This window comes from Heliconius melpomene, chromosome 6 (assembly GCF_056956725.1).
Source record: "Heliconius melpomene rosina isolate 202511_hmr_F chromosome 6, ASM5695672v1, whole genome shotgun sequence".
Classification (NCBI taxonomy): Eukaryota; Metazoa; Arthropoda; class Insecta; order Lepidoptera; family Nymphalidae; genus Heliconius; species Heliconius melpomene.
Genome location: NC_140394.1, coordinates 8642395 through 8669375, shown reverse-complemented (window position 1 = coordinate 8669375; position 26981 = coordinate 8642395). Strand labels below are relative to the sequence as shown.

At 32.4% G+C, this 26981-nt stretch overlaps 2 protein-coding genes across 3 annotated transcripts in view; both read right to left on the bottom strand.

Moving 5' to 3' along the window:
* The window catches only part of tmod (tropomodulin), a 68965-nt gene extending 55848 nt beyond the window's left edge, over window positions 1–13117 (bottom strand). The window contains exon 1 of the mRNA XM_085186521.1: window positions 12963–13117. Coding sequence (XP_085042647.1) covers window positions 12963–13040 — 78 coding nt within the window. The 5' untranslated portion in view covers window positions 13041–13117. The remainder of the gene's footprint in view (window positions 1–12962) is intronic.
* A 1446-nt stretch (window positions 13118–14563) lies between these two features.
* LOC146538368 (uncharacterized) overlaps window positions 14564–26981 on the bottom strand; it is a 79475-nt gene continuing 67057 nt past the window's right edge. For both annotated transcript variants that reach the window (XM_085186515.1, XM_085186516.1), the window contains exons 2-7: window positions 25397–25593; window positions 20623–20751; window positions 17549–17668; window positions 16966–17128; window positions 16649–16777; window positions 14564–16518 (exon numbers count right to left, since the gene is read on the bottom strand). In XM_085186515.1, the coding sequence (XP_085042641.1) occupies window positions 16260–16518; window positions 16649–16777; window positions 16966–17128; window positions 17549–17668; window positions 20623–20751; window positions 25397–25593 (997 nt within the window). In that variant the 3' untranslated portion in view covers window positions 14564–16259. The remainder of the gene's footprint in view (window positions 16519–16648; window positions 16778–16965; window positions 17129–17548; window positions 17669–20622; window positions 20752–25396; window positions 25594–26981) is intronic.

Sequence of the window (26981 nt, the reverse complement as noted above, 5' to 3'; positions counted from 1 at the left end):
TATGTTTCCACAGTGTAGTTATATATAGGATTTCTATTTTTACTTCTTTTACTGTGAAGATATAAAATTTTATTGATGGCTAACGTGTATGGATTATTGTGGATTGTAAGTATGTTTTGTCTTTATTATGAAAGTTAATACACAGTATATAAGTAGTGAAAGTGCAGTGTTAACGTCCGCCATAATTTGTCAAATGAAACGACAGAAAAACGTGATAAAAACCCATGACGTCGGATTTCGAAAAATGTATGTATACATAAACATACGCGTATGTTTTAAATGTAAAATGTGCGAAAATACCAAAAATCTTAAATTTGAAAGAAGCTAAAGATAAAAAATAAATGTAACACAAATCCCGAAGATAACAATTATTTTAGATACCATAAGAAGTGAATAGCGAGGGTGAATGTTAAACCATGTAATTGTCTCGGTCTGATAGAGATGGCCTCTCTCTACCATGGCGTTGGACCCCGTTATAATTCATATTGCTCTACATTCGATAAAAGAGGAAAAAATGCTTTTTTGTATAGAATTTAAAGTTTTTTGTAGCATTTTTTATGTTTTATCATCTTTTTTAATAGTTCCACCATTTTGATTAAGATATTTTTTTTGGATTTGAAGGAATTTAATTCTAAAATAAAAGTAAATTTCTATGCTTTTAATTATTGACTTCTGGCAACGATACTTCTACGAATATACCTAAATGTTTTACTGCAGTTAAGTGTTTAGATTCGTAGAAGCCTGTTGCCAGTTGCAAGTATATTTTACCATGACATAGCATTTTCTAGATTTACAAAATTATTCATATAAATAACACCTTTGTCAAAAGTGGAATTTAACTATGGCCTTTGTTTAACTATGTCAACTTTAGAATTAGATTCTGAATCCACAATCATCATAATATCATACGTATGTTGGAACATCCCAAATGACTACGACATTTCTGAGGAACTACTTGCTGGTTTGAATTAAAAAAAAATCTTTCTTATTGAATAGTCCATTTATCGAGGAGGCTATAGACTATTACGTAAATCATTTCGATGGAACCTACTGTAACGACTGTTAGTTCAAGTATTAAGAATATGTCATATGTCTCTTAGTTTTTCCGTTTGCACGCGGGCGAAGCACCAATTAATGTTATTTACTTCACAACTATTTATATAAAGTAGGTTGATATTGAATTACCACAGCCAATTAATATTACGTCTTAGAGTAATTAAGACAATTAACTAATTAGATTTGAAAGTACATTTAATCTGCATTTAATCCGTCTGGCAAATCGCTAAGTTTAGGATTAGGAAGCTCTAGTTTAAACAGCGCACGGCTTTGACAGGTGTTAACTATTTATTAGGTGTTATAATATAGGTTGAATATTAATTAAAAATAATTGAATATTTTAAATAATCAGCTACATACTGTATTCGAGATAAAGCAGGATAGGCAGAGGAAATCTAGTGTTGAAAGTGTGAAAACACTCTGTTTCCCACTTCCTCTCGAATTTTTCGAGGAATTGCGTTTTAAGTGGCAGAACTCAACGCTGCTCAATAAATAATATGTTAATGTTATATTAAAAGTTAAATATGAGGTGAATTGAGAATATAGTGGTAGAATGTGGGCCGTTAGCTTAGGTTCGTTATCCATTTAATTAAAATATTATTTAACATTTTCCTCTGCGTACTTTAATGGGTGGTCTAAATATTGGAAATCGTAAAACTAGTACAAAATTTTAAAAATATTCTCAATTAACATTCTATCCTATAAAACTTGAAACTAGTTGTCTATGACGATATAACGACACGTTCCAATTGCTCTACATTGGCGTCAAATATTTAAATTAAACTTATGCACAAATGTCAGAGAAATAGGAACATTATAATTTATTTAATAATAAAAAAATAACTTTTTCCTTATATACATATATTTATATTTATTAAATAACATATACATAAATATATAGTAAAACATTAGCTTAAATGATTACCCAAGCCCGTCCCAAAGCTAGCAAGCAGATCACCTCGACATTGGCGGCGCGAGCGTCGCGACGATCTATTTCTGTTCGTTGCCGCACCGTTTTTCATCTTATTCATCGTTCATGACAAAAGATATTCGTAAACAATCGTTGTAACTATTTGTTATATTTAATACTAATTTACTTATTAATTTTCATTATATTATAGTGAAAGTTAGAAGTTTGTAATGGTAACCAGAGGCACAGCATTCAATTCAATTCAAAATAAATTCTTTATTGAAATAGGCAATTATTATAAACACTTTTGAATCGTCGAATGAACATATGAACAAAAAGCTACCACCGGTTCGGAAGGCAGTTCTGCTGAGAAGAGCCGGCAAGAAACTCAACAGTTGCTCTTTTCAAAATCAATGGTACAATCTATTACATTAGCTGGCAACTATCCTGTTGTACATTCAATAGACATTAATTCCATACATGTTCCATTTTGGATGGATACAACTTAGCAAGGAGAGAAACCCGGGGACCCTGGTGTTGAGACAATTTCATTCCTAACTTGCCGCCGAATTATTGAGGCACTGCATGTTTTCACCAAAGGAAATGAAATTGATTAAACATTTCATCCCTCCGAGCGGAAATCGAACTCATAACTGTCGAGCTTACAGCAATACGTTTCTGCTCCTATGCCAAGACGATCTCAAGCTCACGCTTATCTCTGGTCTGTAAAATTACATATCTCTCGAAATATAAATAAATAAGTAATTACAAGCCTGCCTTTGTGTAAATATAATATTCTAATATATACATACAAATAATCCACGGATTTGTAGATGATATAGAGCTTTTAGTGATACAAATACATAAGATGATTAGAGCATTAAATTTACGAGTCTTATAAATAACATGCGCTTTGCCATTTTATCTATTTTCAGGTTAATTTAAATTGATATTAAGTTAAATATATAAATAATATTTGGTTACTTTTAGGTTGCGGAACTTAACGTCGCATTTGTTAAACCAGACATTGAAAAGTAACCCTGGTATTACAACAATTAGGCAGGCGTAAGAATAAGAGAATCCAATATTGTGACCTAACATTTTTTCGTCATTTCAGCATGTCGATGCAAACTGCTTTATCTGATAAAGCAAGAAGCAAGAAGAATGAGTGCTTCCTGGATGGACATCAGCCCATCTGGTAGTATAGGAAGCACTCCATTCTTTACTCTTTTCATTTTATAAACATGCACTTATTAGATAAATTAGTCTTTTTATATTTTTATTACTAAAGTCAAATATAAAAATTCCAGATAGCTATATCAAATGCAGCTTTGGGTTGTGTATGTGTGTAGTAACACTCTTCAACATTTCTAGTCTGGGCTCTTAAATTTTGGGGTGGGGGGTGTCGTTTCAAAAAAATTCCAAGAAATTCTAAAGAGGTATTTTTTTTTCTTTTTACAATTTCTTCTCTTTTTCTTCACTTAGGGAATGTCACTCTTAAGAATGACACATTCGTATTTTAAGTACATAAATAAAACGCAGGATGTGAAAGTATTTAAGAATAAAATAAATACTTGAACAAATTTTCAACGACATTGAAAAAAGCTTTATCGAGTCAAAGAACCTATTAACATTTTAGAATTGTTGCCGTGAATCATTGTGTTTGTGTTTATATAGATTTTACGATGTGTACATAATATTTTATAATATGTATTTAGATTTATTATTTTTCTAGTTAAAAAAGAGAGTGTCATTAGTTATTTTTATGTAATTATTTCAAAAATATCTATTTATGTAAGTCTAATTATTTTGCTACAGTTATTCTCATTATTCCCAATTCCTTCTAATCTCTCTTGTCTCTCTGTCTTGTTTTTATGTTTTTTTTCTATTTCTTAAATTAATTTAAACTTCTTTAGTTCTTCTTAAAATAATTAATAATGAAAAGTAGTGAAATGATCTCACAATAATTAAAAATAATGGTATTAGGTATTACTCTTGGAATGACAATATGAAATGTTTTACATATTTAACATATTTATGGCTTTGGGCAGCATTAAACGCCTTACGTTCAAAATATTTAACTTATTGTTTTTATAATCGCATATAAGGCCTATTGTTAGGACATTCCTAATTTCTTTTCCTCATTTTCCAATCAATTCTGAGACATTTCGTGATGAGTGGCGAAACTCAACGCCGCGTTTGATTTTTCCAAAGTAAGGAAAAAAACCGTAAATGTCATGTTTACAGTCAGTCTTCGTGTTTTTTTTTAAAGAATAATGACAAGAACATTGACAAGAACAATGACACATGAATAATATTTTGTACAAGCAAAATTTTACCTTCCCGTTAAGATGAAGGCTCAATGGCGGCCTTACAACTAAACGCAGAATAATTAAATCTAAATATACTAAAACTATATTCAATTTGTAACAGGAATGACACTTCATGGTGTATAAACATAAATATAATTTAAAACGAAAACCACCTTTGACTGCCGCGGAAATGTAATATATTGTAATTACCATAGCTTGCAAAGTTGGCAAGAAAATGTTAATTAATAATATTATTATTATATTTGGTATAAGAAAAGATTTAAATTCAGTATAAATTAATAGTGTATTAACACTAGATTTGCTCTATCTCGCAGAGAAAAAAAAATAAAAATATTTATATCTATAAAAAAAGATATTTTTATTAATGAACAAAGTATTATATAAAGTTCTGTGAGGCCGTCGCGGCGCACATGTATGAGAGTGTGACAGTAAACGCGACGATAGCGGGTTCGATTTTCCCTCGGGGCATGAAAAGTTTAATATTTTCATTTCCTGGTTCTAGTAAATAGGCAAAGCGCGGCGTTGAGTTCCGCCACTCGACACGCAATGCCACAAGAATTCAGCGGAGAGTGGAGAACGAAAGTGTTTTAATGGGGTACGAAGTGTCTCAACACTAGATTCCTATGTGCCTGTGGATACAGCGCGAGCACCAAGCACATATAAAGTCATATAAAGTCTGGCTTTACAATCACCTCTACAATATGAATTTTCCTTCTACTGAGAATCGCACCCACACCTACATGCCTGAAGTAGGAAGCGGCACTTTCTAACTACTCTACTAATATGCATCTATTATGTCAAAAGACATTACCATTATAATATGTTGCAGCATATATCTCAGTACTTTAGAATGATTACTTCCTAGAAGTAAATAAATAAGGAAATAATGACTGTCTACATTTTCTTTATAAGTAATGTCGAAGCTGTTTATTGCATTATCTTCGCCATGAAACTGTGTTAAACTATAATTATTTGGATTTTTATTGTAAGAAAAGCAACGCTAAATATGTAATTTTAATAGTGTCGCTAATTTCATACTATATTTGTTCAACGAATTCTAAAAATACTTAAAAAATATAAAATATCTTCACGTTTTTTCCCACAAATTGCAGGGTAGGCACTGGGAACCTGGTGTTACGATACTTTTTTACCCATTTTTCGTCGAATTGGAAATTGTGGTTTAGTTGCTAGCATTAGGTTAACTCACAGATGAGTCCCACAGTACTGTTCATGTAAAATTATATTTTTTATATAATAATTTAACATGTTACTTATTATGAAAATCATTACATAAATATTGTAATAGTTTGTATATCTATATATATATAAATAAAATCGAAAAGTCACTCACTCATCATGAAATCTCAGAAACTACAAGTGCCAGGAATCTCAAATTTTGCATAGGAGTTATTTATAGGTCGTAGGTGCCCGCTAAGACGGGAATTTTCAATATTCAACTTCTAAGGGGTTGTTTTTGGGGTTGAAAGTTTGTATGAAACTTCGTTACTACAAATGCTAGGAGTGTCAAATTTTGCATAGACGTCACTAGAACGTAGTCATGGAGACAGAAATTAATAAAAACATAGTTCACACGGGTGAAACCGCGAGCCGGCCGCTAGTTTATTATAAATGTATCTATTTGTTGTGTGATTTGCGTAAAATGTTAATAAACTGGGTCAAACGTGATGTAAGTAACTAAATTTAATTAGCTGCTGGTGTTTTATTTTGGTTGAATTATTTCATACTGATATTGACGTATGATTACCAATGGAATCACACATCTTTTGCTCCACAATTCTATGAAGTTAGTAATTTGTGATACTCGTGTATCGCCTATAAGAAACAAAAATAAAGATTTTAATTAAGTTTAGGAAGAAATTAATAACTGTAAAGAGAAATACACTTTGAACATGTCTTGTATATACCTACCTAGCTTCTAATACTACGTTCCCCAAGCACCTCTCAATTTCTAGAGATTGTATTGGAACTTGGAACTGAACGCCGTCCTACTTAGTTGCCAGGCCGAAGAAACGAAAATAATTCATTTCTCCAACTGGGAATTGAACCTACAACCGCCTTATTTACAATCACAAATTGTACCACTGTACCAAGACGGTATTTCCATTTCACAGTGATATGTAATGTATATAAAAGGGTCATCCTCCACATCGTAAAGCCATTAAAACATCAATACGTAGAGCGATAGCGGGCGGAATTCGTGCTATATTTCTCGCCAACGAATTGTCCGTCCGTCCGTCCGTATTTAATTATATCCGCTCCGGCTTCGTCCCATTTTCGCATCGTCGAAAAACGTTACGGCAAGCTTCCGCGATCTGACGCTGAACGATGGCGGCTGTCGAATTGATTGAAACGTGATGGGGATCGATAAGCCTTTGTGCTGCAACGTCGTACAAATAACTATTATAAGATTCTGTAGTTCTAAGTAATTGAGGCCAATTGGCGTTCCCCATTTTCCTCAGAATTCTATAGGCATTATGTGTTGAGTTGTTGTTGTTAGTATTAACATAAAGAAATCTTCTATATATATATATAAAATCGAAAAGTCACTCACTCATCACGAAATCTCAGAAACTGCACGGAGTCTCAAATTTTGCATAGGAGTTACTTATAGGGCGTAGGTGCTCGCTAAGACGGGAATTTATAATATTCGACTTCTAAGGGGTTGTTTTTGGGGTTGAAAATTTGTATGAAACTTCCTTACTACAAATACTAGGAGTCTCAAATTTTGCATGGACGTCACTTATAGGACGTAGGTATTCATGGATACAGAAATTAATAATAACGTAGTTCACGCAGGTGAAGCCGCGGGCGGGCCGCTAGTAATATATAATACATATATCTAGGTATGTTTATTTAAAAGTATATGAACTAATACCGTGTCGTCTAAAATCTAAATATTCTGTTGAAAATGCGAACGCACGGTATTTAACATTGCAAAATTGCATCGCGACCGCAACGTTGAAAAATCGAACAGCGTACATTGAGATCAAGGATGTTAGCACTCACCGAGTAATTAATTATTTCTAATTTATAATGGAAATTAGTTTATTATAATAATAAATAAAAAATATATATGTAAATGATAGAATTAGTAAGTTATCCTAAATAACATTTTTAAAAGAAATTCAAATTAAATCTCCACTTATAAATATACAAACGCATCCAAATCGTATTAATTGTAGTCAGCTAAAATATATAAAACAAAAACTACTGCGTAGTCTCAATTATAATAATAATATCATGATATAGATATTCTATCATGGATTTGAATATTTGATAATAATTTCAGGTCGATGCTTTCACACGTTCTCGAGATAAATAGTCTTGACGGACGGATAGACGGAAAATAGAGAGATCCTTTAAAGATTCTTTTTTTTAGGACACTTTAACATAGGCTTCTTCGTAATGTATTTAAATAAATGTTTGACTATTAAGTCGTAGAATACAAGATCTTCACACAAAAATTCTTAATCGTTACCCAGCGAAAAATTACTCAAATAAAAATTACAATACAATTGCAACAATAACAACAAATGTAAACAACAAATGCAATCAAAAACAACAATAAGAATAAAATAAATACACGAGCAGCTTCATACGTGAGTTAATAGCAGAGCTGGAGGGCGATCAAACGGGACGTTACCGGTCGTCAATTAGGCAAAATCGCACTCTTGGCAGACTTCCCAGACAACTGGTGTTCTGGTCTGCAAGACGCATGTCCTTACATGGATATATTGAAATTGGACTAAATACTCTTTTGTTTTACTGATTTCAGCGCTTTTGCTACCGTCTGTATCTACGTGTAATTGCGATGGTTGCGGGTTCGATTCTCAATTGTCAAAATGAGTACAAACACGGAGAATGAAGTGTCTTAACTCTAGGTTCTCTCTGCCTCCTTTGCCATAGCAAACTACATATACTTTGCCCCTACATATAGGGGGAATTTAAAATTGCAACCATTGCGTCTAATTTTGTGCGTACAGTTCCATATTGTAGTCTTCATATTATTTAATTTTGTATACAGTCGTTTAAGTTGTCCTTCATTGTTATTATGAAAGAATGAATTGCAATATTGTATAATAGTAAGTACGTAGGAGTATGAGTAAAGTGATTTATTGCAGCGAAACAAATATGTAACCTGCGTGTGTCAGAATAGATGCAAATCCTAAATAAATATATCTAAACAAAGAAATTATGCAAAAAATAATATAAATAATTCCAAACGTCGTTAAATTTAACGGCGTTTAATTAACTCTCCGTAATTTTTATTCTCAGCAATAATTAACATATTTAACGTAAGGTTATGTTAAAAGTCAAATGTATTGAACTTTATTATCGTTTTTTTACCAAGGTTGAATTCGATGTATGCTGCCAATATTCGAGTGTGTATTTAGGTAATACGGTAAAGCTTCACACGTAAAGAACAAAGTGTACACAAGGAAAAATGTGTCACTGTAAATTTGGGAAATTCCTAATTAATTTGGAGAGAAGGAGGAAAATCTAAACGAATGACCAAAATCATTTTTTGATTTTTGATATTTCGTATTTGAAAATCCATACTACAAAACTATTTATCCAGATCAAGATTTTTTTGTTAAATTTGATCAATTTCGACTTAGCAATTTGACAGGGATTGCATAAAAAGAGATACAATTTCATCCGCATCAGTAACACTACAATGTTTTAGTTTAAAATCATAATTTGCGAAATCTAGAAAATATTAGATAATATCACTGAAAGATTCTTTTAGTGCTCTTGCCAATTTACCTAGTTGTGGATAAAAGACAAAAAGACGGTTTTACATTACACATGTCACTATGAAGACAAACATATTGGGGACAATTTTTTGACGCCCACATACATATCTGGTGTAGAATGTGAATGCGTAGTTCGTGTAAAGCAATAATTGTATAGAAAATAAATAAAATACTTTGTATAGAAAATAAGGGGCAATGGGGCAGTGTTAGACTGTAAACGTAATGGTTGTGGATTCAATCCCCATTCGGGGGAATCATTTCTTGACACGTGAAGCTGCTAAAAAATATTTGTAAATATTATATTATTATTTGCTTTTAGAATGGAAAAATATTTGTGAAAGAGTTATTAGTGCCCACAGATATTTTAAGAATTAGAATGCTAATTTTACTTGTGTTGTACTTATATATTTAAGAATAATTTACAGCTTTAGTATTTAAAATTTCATTAAACCTATGCTGGGAGAAGTGGACATGACTTTTAAGAAATCTAAACTAAACTTTCTGAGTAATACTAAATATGTATTTAAATTTATTAACTAATATGTAACTAATATGTATTTAAATTTATTAACATGTATGTATGTACAATACGGGCTGTAATTCTATTTCATACTACGAGAGCTCGGGAACTTCGCCAAATCCTCTAATTGAATGGCAATTTCTACGCTGTGTTCATATTCAATATGCATAACTTTATTATAAATTGTTTTACACCGTCTTTATGTTCCATTATTATCTCATATATGAATTTGATTGAATATAAAACTAACATTTTATATCAAAAATGAATATTATTAAAAATTTACGCATTTGCGTTTAAGAATTATTTAAAGAATCATTTTGTATTCTTAAACACTTTTTAGTTTTTTTTGTTGAATTATATTTGAATACAATTATTTGTCTAATAAGATTGTTTTCGAACATATAGTATTGTGCATAACGATTAAGTTTATTTTATAGCAAGATTTACCTTCACTCTTTTTCTCGTCATTCTGTCTGTTTCTTTGTCTTTGTCGGTATTCGAGACATTATGTGTTTGGTGGACAAACTCAACGCCTTGCTTTGTTATGTCGTAGGGAAACGAAATTAATAATAGTAACAATAAAAATATGATCAAAACTACTTTTTTAATTTTATAGTGTTATTTCCACTTAGGATAAATAAGCGGCGTTTAGTTCCGCCAATGTTAATGGAAACGGAGTGTCATAACACTAAGTTACTAGGTTTCCTCTGCATATACTATCATGTGCGGGATAGAGCGTGAAGCCGATTTGTTTTTTGATTTTTATTAACATAATATTAATCGTTAATATAAATAATACAATTTTAAATTGTTAAGCCGTTTAGATATATCGAAGAATACAGGATGCGGTGGCCTTGTGTTTTCTTAATATTTATGTCATGTAAACGAATGGATTTTTCAAATGTGGCAACACTTTATTATTTCTATCTGCATTTAATATCCGGCTATAACTCTGTGGAAATGAATTTTGTTTGACTGATTTGTTTGGTTTCGGATGATTTTTTAAATATGTACGTAATTCTTTATTACAATACCAACTGAGCGTAAGTTTAAAAGTAAGCAGATAGAATTAAAAAAATAATTAAAATTATATACATTAGTATATTGATATTAAGTAAATGTGAAAATTAATTATACATAAACCCGTTTTAAAATTAATACTAAATTGAACTTAATAAAATTATATGACAATTTTATTTTTTTTTTTTTTTTAAATCACACACAGAAAAGAAAAAGATGAATTTTAAAAATTGTTATAAGTTTCTAAATAAATTATAACTCTCTAGCTAAACTAAATTTGCGTTTCAGTAAAAAAAAAGGAGAGTGAGCTCTTTTCGACGACAATGTTTTTCTTGCCAGAAATACTTTAACGACGATAATACCTTAATGTAGGCGTTTTATTGTTTTTAATATTACCAATGTAACGTAAACAGAATAGCGATTAAACACGAATACTATATGTTTAGTATAAAATAAGGTTTTAAATATTTACTAATATTATAATTCAATCATATAATTAGATATTTTTACTTAATAATGCGAATTTAGGTCGTCTTGGCGCAGGGGAACAGGCGTGCGACTGTGTACGCGACGGTTGTGAGTTTGATTCCCACTTAGACGAATGAAATATTAAATATTTTTATTTTAATCACTCTGGCAATAAGGTAAGGCGGCCACTTAATACACCTGGCTTTGTGGGAAAGTGGGGAACGGAAGTATCGTAATAGAAATGAAGTGGTCTTAGCACTAGGTTCCTACTAACCACCCTGCAATGTGAAAGGAAGTAAAATACAAATTTGGATAAAATTTAAATCCTCAAGTTAGTAAAGATAGATAATTTCTAAACTAGCAGATACTTGGATGAGATGTTGGTAAACAATGCGTTTTTATGATTGTTATATTTTTATTTTGAAATATATCTTTGGTTAAAAATCTAAATTATACATATGAACTTTTAGATGTTTTATTTGAAAAAGAACTCATATAGATACAGTACGTAAATTCTGTTACTTTCTAATGTTTATAGGACGTAGATAGGTATATTCTTTAAGTTTAAAGTACAGTTGTTCAAGACAATTATTACATTTACACTATATACTAATAATACTCTGAAATTTTTAAATGTCAACCTTAATGTATTATGTACTTATGTCACTCAGAGCTTAAAAATAATAAACAGTAAAAATTTAAGATCATAAAATCTCCATTTGCTTTTATAACTTTTTGTAATAAAGCTGAGAAAGATAAGCGCACTCTTGCGCAGGACAAACCTGCTGGTGCCAAATAAACAAACTAACAAATTGGCATCTGTGCTTCCAAGTTTCAGATAATCACAGTATTATATCTATATATTTTCATTACTAACTTCTACTAAGAGTATTCTTGGTATACAATTGGAATTACGCATTTCCTTAAACCAATCAAATATCACCTTGAAGAGTCGATTCTCATCGATATATGTATTTGCTAGCCTTTGAGTTTCAGAGACCTAACACAAGTGCCTCAAACGCACACATTAATGTTCACATTCGTATTGTGAATAAACATCGTAATGTAGCAGATAAACTAGGATGGGAGCCAAGACGAAAATATGCCACGCGCGTTTTTCCATTGGATTTTGCGCTTTGGAAACAGACAGTAGTACCCTCTGATACCCATTGTTAGTTTGCTGATTGAATTTGATAACGGGATAATGGACGATTCTGGCACAACTCTTCAAATTGTGGTACTATCTCATGATGCTCGTATAACGAATCATATTTTTTAAGGAATAACTGTTGCATAACTAAGAACAGCTTTGTTCGTATGCTCTGGGTGGTAAGAGGTAAGAGGAGGTAAAGAAGTGTGTGTACCTAGCTGTGTGGTGGTGTTCATTCTGTTCAGTGATGTTTGTTTGTGTTGGAAGGTCACACGTGGTCATTGTCCATATCACGAGACAGGTCGATGCACACGCGTCAAGGTGGGTACGGAAATTTTCATTCAACCGCCAGTTCTATTTACATCATCACAAATTATAAGTGGCGCATTGCGCGCACTTCCTCCACTGACGTACAGCGTTCAAACCTTCGCGGGCGGAGTTCGTAATCGAAGTTTACGACTGGCTTTCAACCCGTATTCCCGGAATAGTTACCGGACGAGGAACGGTTCGTTACCGTTAGAGAAGCTATCGGATCGGATGTAAGTTTGGGGATCGTATTTTTGGACGGTTAGGAGCGTACAGAGAGTACAGGATAATGGCAGTGTTTACGTCCGTGTCACTGTCAAATGTGTAATCTATTATGTGAGCAGGTGCGCGCCCGGTGTCGGATGCGCGTGCGCAGGCTATTTGTGTCATCGGTTACATAAAACAATCGTGTCCTCACCTCCTCTATCTTGAGGCTCTTGCGGACCACCTTGCGGGTGACCGCGGTCTCGTAAGTTTCTTCGATAGTCTCCGCCATGGTTGCGTTACGCGTGTTGCGCGGGTGTCGCGCGCGACTGTTACGGCGGTACTGAACGGCGTACAGTTATTTTTAGTTTTCAGTCGCCGGTTGGCGTGGTGTGTGATTCGCCCGAACGCTCTCGGGATTTGGGGTTGATGGAACTCAGGAAACGATGGTCTCACACTGGGTCAATGACGGGATACTTTAACGTCTTCAGTGCAAGATTTCGATATGTACATATCCAGTTTTGCCCCGATGATTAAGAAGCTCAAGCTCAAAAACATAGCTGAAAAATGTTATACGTACAAATGTGTGTCACAATCAATACAAAGAATCTCCCGTATTTTGCTACATAATTATCAAAAATTAAAATATCATTGCACCTTTGGTGGAGAACCCTATGCCGCGTTTTAAGTAATCAAATCAAAAGTTTAAATTGTATGATTGTGTGGGAACCCGGGAACTTACGTAAACATGGATTAGGGGCACCCCAATAGCGTACAATAAATGATGGCAAAAATAACGTTGTCATTGTTAACAACAACATAAAATATTAAAGCTTGTTTAGCTTTAATATTTTATGTTCCGTCCTGTAGGTGGCCGTGGTGGCGCAATGCACAAACCTGCAACTTTAAACTCAATGGTTGTGAGTTCAAAGATGATATTTCAAATGGGAATCGAATCCACAACCTGTCTCGTTTACTCAGTGAGCCGTGAGCCAAGACTGGCTTTAAATACTTACCGGTGCCTACTATATAAACATATTTAGTAGTTAGTAGGTATTTAATATATGTAAGTTTTATATGGGAAAACATAAACAAGATTATAAACGTTGTATCATTTTGGCAAGTATTTACTGGACTTGTAAATAGATAATTTGAATTAGCACCCGCAGTTACCTATGTTGGCGCACGTAGAGAATGTGATGGCGCATAAGGCATTAGGTTTTTTTAGAAACTAATATAAAGTATTTGCTTGGAATATTGTTCATATATTTCTACTTAATTGGTATATTTTTTTATAGATATCTAATGATTGGGACCGGCCTCTCTTAAAATTTGATCAATATCTGGCTAATCGACTCAAAATGAGGCCAGTCTTGCGCATGTGACTATAAACGTTTGAGTTCGATTCCCTCTCGAGGACATGCAAAATTTGGCGGTAACGGGACTGTCTTAATGGAAACAAAGACTTAACTCTAGATTCCCAGGTTCCCTCTGCATACCCTGCTATGCACAGGGTTGAGTTCCGCCGCTATCCCAATGCTTACATAATTCGGCGTAAAATGGTAAACGAAGTCTCTTAATAATAAATTCCCTCTGCCTATCCCGCTGTGTGCGGGATACAACGTGAAGCTGATATGTATAACTAAATAACTAATAAATGTAATAGCAAAAGCTCTATAAAAATAATGGAATACTGATAATCTAAAGATTATCTTTAAAAATCTCATTAAAGCTCTTCTATGATACATCTCCTTCGCTTTAAGTTATTTATTAGAAATACTTGAGAATGCAGGTTAGAATAAATCAGAAACTCAATTTTAAACCAAATTTGTATTTTCACTTTCTTACATCTATAACAATATTAAATAAGCTTAATTAATTATAGTATATAATATAGTAGATTACTTAGGCGTGGCACTTATCTATGTATTATAAAAAACCTTAATCTCCATTAACACGGCCAGTAAATGCCATCATCACAAAAACAAAATTGTTTAAATATCTAGCCTACGTATCTACGCTTATATGTACGTACGTACTACGTCTAAACATTCACATTCGTAACATTGTCTTTTGTGAGCACGATATTATTGAATAAAACTAGGGACGGGCAAATACGAATGATATCAAAATCGATTAAAATCAAACGATTTTGTATTACTATATTTAATTTTATAGAAAAAAAATATATATAAATTGTTAATGTTTTGTTTTTAAATAATTAATCATCAATATCATTCATAGATGCTCAACCCTCTTAAAATATACAAAAAGGTATTCATGGACGTGAACTATGCAATTTGGCAACATTTTTGGCTCCTTCCCCAAATTAAATGAGAAAACAGGTTTTTTATTATCAAATTAAACATTCCATAAACTATAGAAAATTAATCAATGACAGAGTTAGTAATGCTACGTAAACAAAAATATCACAATTCGGGTCTATATCTATATATAGTATGATAGTTTCTACTTTCTTTCTACTTTCTTCTTTCTTCTTTCTGTCTCTTACAGTAAGACGAATATTATATTTATCTAAATTATTTATCAGATGTTGCTAGATCAAGCTGGTAATATTAAGATAATTAATAATATTACATACGTCATTGTTAACAGTACAATAAATAGGTTGGTATTTATTTTTTGGTGTCCTTTGACTGTTGGCTTATATCTAGCAACAACAGTACATTTTAAACGACAATAAATGAACATAGATACTAACATATTTAAATTAGGAACAACATTATCCTACTGAGCCAAAAATCGTACGAGACCATTTACAAGAACAGTGTTTTACAGAATCACAACATTAATTGCTACTGACTTGACTGACAATATAATTGTAAAAAGAATATACCCTAAGTGAGATACAATTTGTATGACTAATAATTAAATATATGTCATAAATTAAAATATTGTCAGTCTAGGATTGGGTGTTAGTGTAGTTCTGTTGAAGTAAATTTCAACCAGTAGACTAGTATAGTAGTATAGTGCTTGAGTAAATTTAAAGATAAGTAATAAACAATACAGGTTATTAAAACTATTAAAGGTTTTGAAATTGCAAATTGAAATGTGCTTTTACAAATGTTTATATTGAAAAATAGTTTTATTCTGTAAAAGTGTATTAGTTCGCATAAGACATTCGAACTATTTCTGTGTTAGGACAAAGGTGATATAAAACTTGTCTATTCATTCAATCAATTAATACTTGATCAATCTATATACGTGAAACAAAGTGCATCGAAAATAGATTAGAAATAAATGCATTGTCAAAAATTAATAGCAAATCTGTAGTGCAACATCGAATAGATATAACAATTTTGAATTCAGAAAGCGACAGCGGAAGACCAACGTGATTGAGCAGATTGGAAATAGCCATTAATAAAAAAAATAAACCACACATCCATGGAATGGTCTCTTTGGACGACCTTAAATAAACTAGTCGTCTAGCACTACAAACTTTTATAAAACACCAATCATTTGCCAAAACATGAACACTTTCATACAAATATTAGCCCTTGCCGTCTGGTATAACGATGCACACTGTTGAAGGTCTCTGTTTTTCTGTTGTATCTGTGCATTTGTTATCTATATATTTATTGTCTGTGTGTATACTAGGGTGGGGCGCACTGTGAGTTTTTATTTCATCTGTGGTCGTGAGCTTACATTCGACAACTCGATAGTTTATCGTGCCACAGTCAAAGTCCGAATGTGGAACGGAGTTCGGTATATTCTCGATTATCTTTGTGTCATCTTTGAATGACGGATAACTGAAAAGAAATGTATAGAATTAAAAATTGTTATCTTATCTTAGATACAAATAGAGTTCCTATATAACTGGTTATAAAATATCAAAGGAATTTATAAATATTAAACAATGAATATATAATTAAGTGTTACCTTAGCGGAGGCGGTGTGGGTGACCTAGATAGCGGAAAGCTAGCGACTTCTCGAGATATCGCCAGCGATTTTATGGATCCGAAAGTTTGCTCGGGGCTTAACGGCGCTCCGAGTACTGACGCCATGCCACTGTAATTGAAAGTAAAGTATTTTATTGATTATGATTATTATTTTTTACTAAAAGATAATGAAATACGTCTAAGTTCTATATTTTGAGGAAGTGTCCTATTGAATGGTGCATGAATTATATTAATTTTATAATTTAATTATTTACTATATTCCTGGGAAAATAAATAAATAAGAAAATAAATACTCACACAACAGAATCACTAGGAACTAAGAAAGGTAAAGGCGGCGGGCACGGTGCGTCAGCACGCGCCGGCGATGCAGGCTCCGCTGAGCGCGGGCAGCGCGGACTCTCGCCTTCCTCTATCATGCCCAGCCAGCCTCGTAGCCAGCGGTATAGGCCTGTCGGGCTATCTGAAAAGTCAAGAGATTTTGATTTTTTAATTTAAAATGTCTGAAAAATTATAGATATTTGTTATTTCTAAATGTAATGTCCCATTGGTTCATATTGTTGTCATATTACAGGGTTCCCCAGGGTATAGCAAAATGGTTGATAATACAAATTTTATATAAAGTTACTAATATTAGACCATCACCTTATGTAGAAATTAAAATATTAAATATTTATATGCAAAATAATAGTGGTATATGGGAGTAAAATACTTCTTAGGTTTATAGTATTTTGGGTATGTCGGGTAAGTAATATATTTACATCACATAAACCATAAACAGGTCAAAAAAATATTAAAATAATTTATAAATTTAAAGTATTTGTACTTTTTTAAACAACTATATTTTTTTCGTCACAAAGTTTACTTATAAAATATAACTTACTTGAGTATTTCCTGCTATTTTGTGGACTCAGCGGATAAAAGTCACCGTGAATGGGACAATGGAAGGCCAGCCTGCGTTGTCTGCGTTGTGCTGCGCGCATCAACATACATAGTACGATACCTATAAAGTACAATTGTAGTAATGTAACCAAATATATCAAGTATTTAAGCTGAGTAGCACATAATAAACTTCTGAGTCACTCTCGTACATATAATATTATGTAGGAAATCGAAAAAATAGCTATTGAAGCCATTTTGACGCAATGTGGACGTGGTGATTGAGGGTTCGAATCCTACTCGGGGGAAAAGATTGCATTTAAAAAAAACTGTTGCAAGTACTTTCGAATTATCGAATGAAAGTTTTGCCGAGAAAAGCGATAATAATATTTTGATATATTATATATTTTAAAGTATTTCTTCACTAAGTTTTTATCAATCCAATACATTTTCATATGTTGATGAAGACTTAGTGAGGAAATTCATAATAAATTCATAATGTTAACAATGAAAATAGTAAAGTTTTTAAAAATTAAGAATATTCTTTCCTAAATTCCACTATTATGGTTTCTATTTTTTCACTGCACGTTGTATCCCCAAATAACAAAATAACAGAATAGGCAGAAGGAAACCCAATATTACGGCCCTCCGTTCTCCACTTATACTTTCTATTATTCTTTGAAAATAAAATTTAATTATATTATTTATACTAAAACGTACACATGTATGCTATGAACTTATCGCGACCTAATTAACAGCAATTGATATGTAAATGAGCACCATTCAGCAAAATGTTTTGATAAACTTCGTTAAATAGGTTAATGGTATAAACGTGCGACCTTTTAACTCTACATCACTATAAACACTAAAACTGAAAAATATTATTTATTATTTTAAAAAAGATAAAGTTTATTGATATTATGTTGTTTATTTTTGATTATAAGAATTAAAGGATTGTTCTGCAATTTCCGCCTATTCTATCCGACCTATAAAATACGATTATAAATAATAAATAGAGTCGGTCGTAGCGTTGGGACACAAGCGTGTGACTCGCGAGATAGGTTGTTGGGTTCAATTCCTAGTTGAGGAAATTAAATATTTAACAGTTTAATTTCTTCGCTTTAGTGTCGAATCAAAGCGCGGCGTTGAGTTCTGCCACTCAACCCGCAATGCCACCAGAATTCAGCAGAAAGTGGGGAACTGAACTGAAGTGGGGGTGTCTTAACGCCAAGTTTCCTCTGTTTACCCTACAGGTACATTACATCGATAGATGATGCGAAGCGTGTTCCAGTAAGATAATATTCGGTTTAATATAATAAGTTTTAGATGTAGGTTAAACTCGTTAGAAACTTAATTAAACCTGAGGGAGTTTATAACTTTACATCCCAACCTTATATTAAATAGTTCAGAATTTAGATATCATCAGCAAATTGACATAACTATTAAGCATTATTATACCATTTAAGGCCAGTCTCATTGGGTTAAGAATGTTTCAGGTAGTAATGTGATATTTAATGCTATTTCAAAGACAGAGTCTATTAACAACCAATGTTTTGAGGGACCTTTTTATTTACTTACTAAATTAATTAATATTCAAACGCCATCCCGTAATATGTTCCAAATATTCATCGAAATCGTCTCCAAAAAATTATTTTTGTTCATCTTCTAACACCTGACACCTTCAATTACAATCTACCCAAAAACACTTTTTGCATTTGTATAGTAGGACCCAAAGCTGCACTCTGTTCCCCCAGATCCGGGAGTTCCAATATAAATAACCGTCACACCCAACTGAGATGATGTCATACATTAGTTAAGAATTCTCATGTAAAAAATGCAGCAAAACACTACTAATATATATATTAGATACGTATAATAATCTTTTAGTTAAATCTAAATTAACAATTAATTGCATTATAATAGTTCGGATTTTATGCATCGTTTCCTCGAAGTGCCAATCTGTTGAAATCCGATGCAGATACAAGGTTTTTGTATACCGAAACCATCCCATTATCTTTTAATACCGGTAATATTATGCCTCTTTCTTAGAATCAGTCACATCACTTTAATGTTTTTTTAAATGTGCATCAATAAGTATGGAATTTGAAATGACAGGACAGAAAATAAGCAAAAATATACTTGTATATTTTTTAAATGTAGAAGTTGTTTGGCGTGAGAAATAATTGTAGTATATTATACATTTGAGACCGTAGTGACGGAGTGTGTGATTGTTAACGTGACGGTTGTGAGTTCTATCCCACTTTGGGGATTGAATTATTTAATATTTTCTTTTTTTTCGTTCTGATAACAAGATAAAGACACAATATTATGAAAATTAGGCGGCAAATATTGTTATATGCTTTTATTTGATTGTTATGTTGTCTATATGCGCAGAATATAGCGTAAGGCTAACAATTTAAATTACGTATGTGTATATACTATACTGTATACGTTTATTGCAGTTAGGACGTATTATTCAAGGCATGTTCTAGTGCGAAGTTATAGTAGTTTCTCTAACTTTGGTAATCTGTCATATTTTGTGTCAAGAAGAGATTTATCTAACTCGATCTCGACGAATTATGACTGCTTCTGCACTATATTGCAATATTTATTATTGCAAATACCTTATAGATAAACTCTTTTCTAAATAAGAGTTGCAGCATTAGCAATTGCATTTAGTCAAATATCATTTTCAATAGAAATTTTGTATAATTAATAAACTTTGAATTCATATGTGTATTATTTTAATAGTAAGTTTGTAAAGTTGCTTAATCTTAATATACTTCCAAAAAGTTTACTTACCAAACTTAATAACAATTAATATATCTAAATAATAATTAATCATGGAAAATGGAAAATTTATAATACTAGCGATCCCAACGCGGCTTCGCCCGCTTATTCTTATGTTATAGTTACTTTATACAAAATCCTTACAACGAGACTCTGTGTGTTATTCTAACGCGTCAGCTACATATATTACTGCAAAGTTTAATCTATATCCGTTTAATAGTTTTTGCGTTAAACCGGAACAAACATCTCTCACAAACACATATCAATAATAAAAACAAGATAACTCACCAGCTATAGTCATAAGAGCACCAGCGACGATGCAAACAGGCCCGAGGACCCGCGAGTTGCCCGTGAACGCGATCCTTGCGGCGTAGTGGTCGGGCTCCTCGTTCTCACCGCAACCGCGGTACGACGCAGCTGTAATATACATAAGTGGGTGTTTAGTTACGTTAATTATAGGTGTAGTAGATATGAATCTAGTATAATAATATATATATTTTATTAGCGGTTGTGGGTTCGATTTCTACTTCAGGGAATTAATTATGTAAATTGTCTCGTTCTTCGTGCTAGTGTCCACGGTGTTAAGATGTGTTACTTAATATGCATATCCAAAAAATTTTGGCGAAAAGTGGGCAATGGAGTGTATTAAAACTAAGTTTTTTCTGCTTATTTCATTAGCGTCAAGTATTTTTTTTATAAGTGAATGCGAAGTACTAAGAACTAGAGCAAAAATGGTGACATCTCTCTCCTCTTATGATACAGTGACCCGTGAGTTTCATACCCCGACAGACACATTTTTATTTAGATGATACCCTAAGTTAATCTGGTCAAATATTAATTAAGGAACAACGCGATAAAATATCAATAAATGTATGAAATCTTTGTAATTATTAAAATTCTTTTTTAGGCACTAAGAGAGGAATTCCTGATTTCCAGGAATGGAAATAATATAATTTTACATTTTATAGTCCACGGAAATGAAGTTGCGAGCTACGACTCGTATACAAACAAAAGTCACTTTTAAACAGCGAAGTATAAACAAGCGACATTCTTCTATAAAAATCCACAAGATGCTTGTTTGCATCTTGCTTGCTCTTGTTGAAATGCTAAAAAGTACTTTTTGTAAATAAAAGAAACGGTATAAGCAGTACTTACATAATATTATATGGTAGGTACATCTCTAAAGATCTTTTGTATGAAAAAAACTCTGAATTATGAATGGATTCATTGTTCTCGATACAGATTTGGTATTTAATAAGCACTCAGCCAAGTCTTCGTTCTTATATATTTTCACAAAAATGTAAATTATGAAATATAACGGTTTAAGAGACACACGATTGTGCTTTTCACCTGAATCTTTTAAATATTATAGAAATATTTAATACAGATAAATAATTTATTGATTAACTTATTTATTTTTTTTTGGAAATTTACAATTTGGATGTAGAATAGAATTATAAGCATTTACAATACTAAAAGTCTCTAAGGATCAGTGTCTGACTATAAATACGATAGTTGTAGGTTTGTTGCCCACCTAGTGCTTCATATACTACCTTCCATTGCGCTAAACGGTGCCTCGAAACGGGCGGAAAGAAAGCGGAGAAGTCACTGTATTAACACTAGGTCCTTTCTGAGAGTGAAAAGCTACTTTTTGTACACTCCATACATTGCATGCCAAATAACAAAACAAGTTACCATAAATAAAATGATTCAACATTACGTTGAATCATGATTCAATTTTGAACCTACAATTTTCAAAACATTTCACACGTTCAAAATAATATTATGAACTTTAACACTAGAAGCGCCGCCGTCCCATTTTTGACCCAAACGCAAGGTTAATTGTATATAACTTTTTTATTTGTTAATTTATGTAGATGAAATTTTTTTACTATTACCAATTTTACACCTTTATTTAATTAAAAATATAAATAATTTTATAGCAGTCATACTTTTTGAAAAAAAATTAGGTCTACCTAGAACTGCCGCTGGGTCATTTTTGTCCCGCCATTATTATTTTATTATTTGAGGGTATCATTTGACATATTTTCATGCCTCGGGGACGAGGTGGAGGTGAAAGGGCGACGCGGGGCCGGAAAAAAAATGAATAGTAGGTTTAGCAGTCAATGCCTAAGTTTTTAGGGATCTGTAGCTTTTATGGAAAAAAAACCGTTATAAGATCATTTTTTTTGTCCATCCTTCTGTCTGTGCCTTTATCTCAGGAATGCTTGGAGAAATCGAGTTGATATTCATATGAGTATATGAATATCAACTATATGACGATCTACAGTCCCTTGATTTCCTGAAAAAGCGCCCTTAAAAAAAGATATGACCATTTATATAGTAAAAAACATGTATTTCGACACTATAAAGAGAATCAAATTAATAAGGTACTTTCAGATAACTTAGAATTATGAAATTTGGCAGCTAGCATCTACATGTAGTACTAGTACAGGAAAAAATCTGAAAACTATACATTTATTTATAAGTCTTAAAAAATAATAGCCTGAAAAGTGGGGTAAAATTGGTGTCAATACAAAATTTTGCCGCTAGTCCAAGTGAGGTATCAGATGAAAGGATGACTAAGCTAGGCTTGAATTTCAGAAAAAACACTTGATACCAAATGTGGCCAATTGTAGGGTAGGTAGAGGGAACCTGGGAACCTAGTGCTATGCACTCCGCTGGCATTTTCCGCAGAATTCTGGAGGCATTACCACACAATGTTATAAATCATCTGTGATGTATCTGATGAAGAATATATTAATGCATTACTTGGCCTACTAATAATATTAACTAATTTCAAAAACTTATAATTTTGTAAGAGTTATTCAGTTAGTTGTCACGACCTTAGAACGTATTAGAAATATTTGATTCTTTCTTTGTGTTTTATTTTTTGGTACTTTTATGTTTGTTACAGAATAAGAATTGATTATTAAAGATGGTCTACATATTTTACGAATTATTTTAATAATATTTTTTTTGTATTATACCAACAATCAACATAATAAGTAGAATGGGACAAATTTGTCACGACGGCGGTTCAAGGGGGGTATCAATCTTCGGCACTTCTAGTGTTAATAGAAACCTGATCCAAGAACTAACATGAAACACGAGGTTTTGCAGTGCATTTAAAGTTCTAAACCTACTGTTATGTAATTAATTTAAATTTGTTATACAAATCAATCGTGAGGCTAGTCGTGGCGCAGAGGCACAAAGTGACTGTGAATGTAAACGTGACTGGTTTTGGGTTCAATTCCCACTCGAGGAACTGAAATATTCTTCGTTCTGGTGTCAAGGCAAAACGAGCCGTTCAGTTCTCTCACTCAACAAGCAATGCCTCGAGAATTCTTCGGAAAATTGAGAACGTAGTGTTTGAACACTAGGCTCCCTGTGTCTACCCTGCTGTGTGATACAGCGTGACGCTAAAAAAAGTTATATGTGCCCAAAGTCCATTGTATTGATTCAATTTGTATGCATCAAAGTAAGATTTCCATTTGCCAGAATTATATGTATAAGATTAATGAGGGTTTCATAATCCGTCATGCCATTTGAGTTTGAGATGTGAAGATGCAGAGTTTTTTTATTGATTGATTAGATTGGATATCATTTTAATAAATCTTTGCGAAGAATATTATAATATTTATTTTAATAAAAAAAAGAAACAAACCGCCATTGCTCAAGAGTGAACCGTCTGACTGTAAGGAATTCGGTATCGGATTCTATTTATTATTATCTTTAATTAATGTCTCGTAAGTTGGGCGGCAAGTAGGGAACATAGTGTCCTAACAATAGGTTCCTTCTACCCTTATTATAAAAAATAATATAAAAAAAAAATTGCATTGATATACTTTTTTATATATTCCATATAATGTATATAACAAAACGATAAATTTAATTTGAAATTTCAAACTAAAACAATAATTATAATCACACGTTATACAAATAAATACGTGATACAAAACCACTTTCATACAATCAAAATTAAATTAAACAATACAAATTGGTTCAAATAAATTCGATTATTCAGTACTCTGTCAATAACTGTTGAAAGCGCAATTCGAAATCTCCATTAAATCATCTAGTGTTGTTCATTCGATTATCGTTTTATTATTTGCAGGCATTAATATTAAATTTGTAAATAACTAGTGACCTGTGGGTTCGCCCGCGTAACCTGGGGGTTCGCCCGCGTAACCTGTGGGTTCGCCCGCGTAGTTTGACGAACCCATATAATTTCATATGTAAAATATACTCCCAAATTAATAAATGAATAAGTCTTAGGCTCAATCTAAGCTTTACATAAATGGTTCTTACATAATTAAATCAAATGGTATTATGTATTTGATTAAATACATATATTTTAATAGGTTTGCGGATCATTCGGCGCCCCTTAGGGAGTAGCCCCCGGGGCACGATGCCCATCCCCCCCTGTTCCCCCCTCACTACGCTACTGACTTAAGACAACTTTGACTGCAGGTACTGTGGGTTAGAGACATGTAGCCTTATAAGATAAGTGGATTATACAATACAAAAGGGTTTTATTATTAGAAGGAATAGTTCTTGAGATTGGCGCGTTCAACCAAACAAAGTCTTCAGCATTATAATATTATTATCACCTATATAGATATATCTTTACAGACATTAAAAGTGTAGATATTAAAAGTGATTTAAATGTATGTATGATCAACATTATATATCTACCTATTAGAAATTAAAATTAATGAATTGAAATTAATGCGACACCCACATGGTAATATAGAAAGTTCCCTTATATGCATATCGTTAAAGCACATTTGACTCATTGCTGTAATATTGAATTGATAATAATTTTATTATAATATATGTAAGTGAAGATGGTAAATTCGTTTACTTATAGTAGGAAAAGGTTAAGAAAAAAATATACGCTTGTTGCCTTATTATTACTATAATTATGTCTTCAAATGTAAGAAAATGAAATATTTTATTTCTTCGCTCTGGTGTCGAGGCAAAGCACTTGCCACCCAAGACACACTGCCTCCAGAAAAAGATACCTTGCTAGGACTAGAGTAAAAAAACACAATCTTACCAGTAAGCACGCATCCGACCAGCATAAACAGGAACCCGAATATAGGCAGGATGATTTGACAGTTCGCGGCCACCACTACCCCTGCGACTGCCAGTCCACCCTCCACCTTCTCCACCCTCAGTCGTGATATGGCTGGCGGACATCGTGGCTTGCCCGCCGGAGCGCGGACCAGTGGCTCTCCTGGGGGAGACGTCGTCCTGTAACAATAAAAATGAAGAGTTAATTATATGTAATAGAATAATTTCTTATTTTTAGGCCTACCTACTATATGTGAGGAAGTATGACTATAACTGTATATGAGTCCAGGTAAGTGAAGCTGAATAAAATTCGGCGAATAGGAAGGAATAAAGTGCCATGACACTAAGTTCTCTCCACCTACCCTGATAATATGTGGGGTAATTAATGAATTTATTATATTAAATATAGAAACTACTTTAGATAATATAAAATATATATAATTTGGGAGCATCGACATATAAGTGAAGCGAATACAATAATAAACTTGTTCACAGGAAATTGCATAAAGGCTCTTACAGACAATGGCGTGACGGAGGCCTGACATGTGAAATTTAATTTTAGAGAAATGCCGTAATTCAATGATGATGGCATTCGCTTTGTTCGGTTTTCACTTTAAACATGTTTATTTAAATTATCTTGTTACATTTTTCATGTATTTGCATTTTGTTTTTAACTATATTTTAATTATTTAATATTCTCACGCGTATTTTGAACTTGATATTTTTATCAGTATATGTAAAATAAATTGCTGAGAACCATTAATTGGTTTATGATTGATTCCTTATTCAATTAAATTGGTTGAAAGTCTTAGTCATGCTATTCAAGTAGTTTTGCAAAAAAAGAAGTACATAATATTTAAATTGCCGCCAGGTAGAAAACCTGTGTGTGTCTGTCTTATAGTATAGAAGAAATATTTTAAATAAATTTTTTGTAGATTAGCTTTTTATAAAGTTCAGTAAAGTTCACTTATAAAGATAATATTAATCTTTATAAACAAATAACTTTTGGCTCTTAAAACAAAAAAATAATTAGCGTCAGCTTTTGAAAATTTAATTCTTTAGGTACAAACGAGTATATCATCAACTTAGATTACAATTGAATAGAATATGACTATACAGACGAGGTCAGGTGGAATATTATTACAACCAACATATAATTTTTTTTATTATTGATTCTAAGCCGATACTTTAAATTTTCTATAATCTATATATATAAAATCGAAAGGTCACTCACTCACTCATCACGAATCTCAGAAACTACATGTGCTAGGAATCTGAAATTTTGCATAGGAGCTACTTATAGGACGTAGGTGCATGGGAATTTGCAATATTCGACTTCTAAGGGGTTGTTTTTGGGGTTGGAAGTTTGTATGAAATTTCGTTACTACAAATACTAAGAGTCTCAAATTTTGCATGGACGTCACTTATAGGACGTAGGTACTCATGGAGACAGAAATTAATAATAACGTAGTTCACGCAGGCGAAGCCGCGGGCGGGTCGCTAGTATTATATAGTATTAAAAGTCATTTTAAAAATATATATTTAACTTTGGTTGACTCAGAAATGAT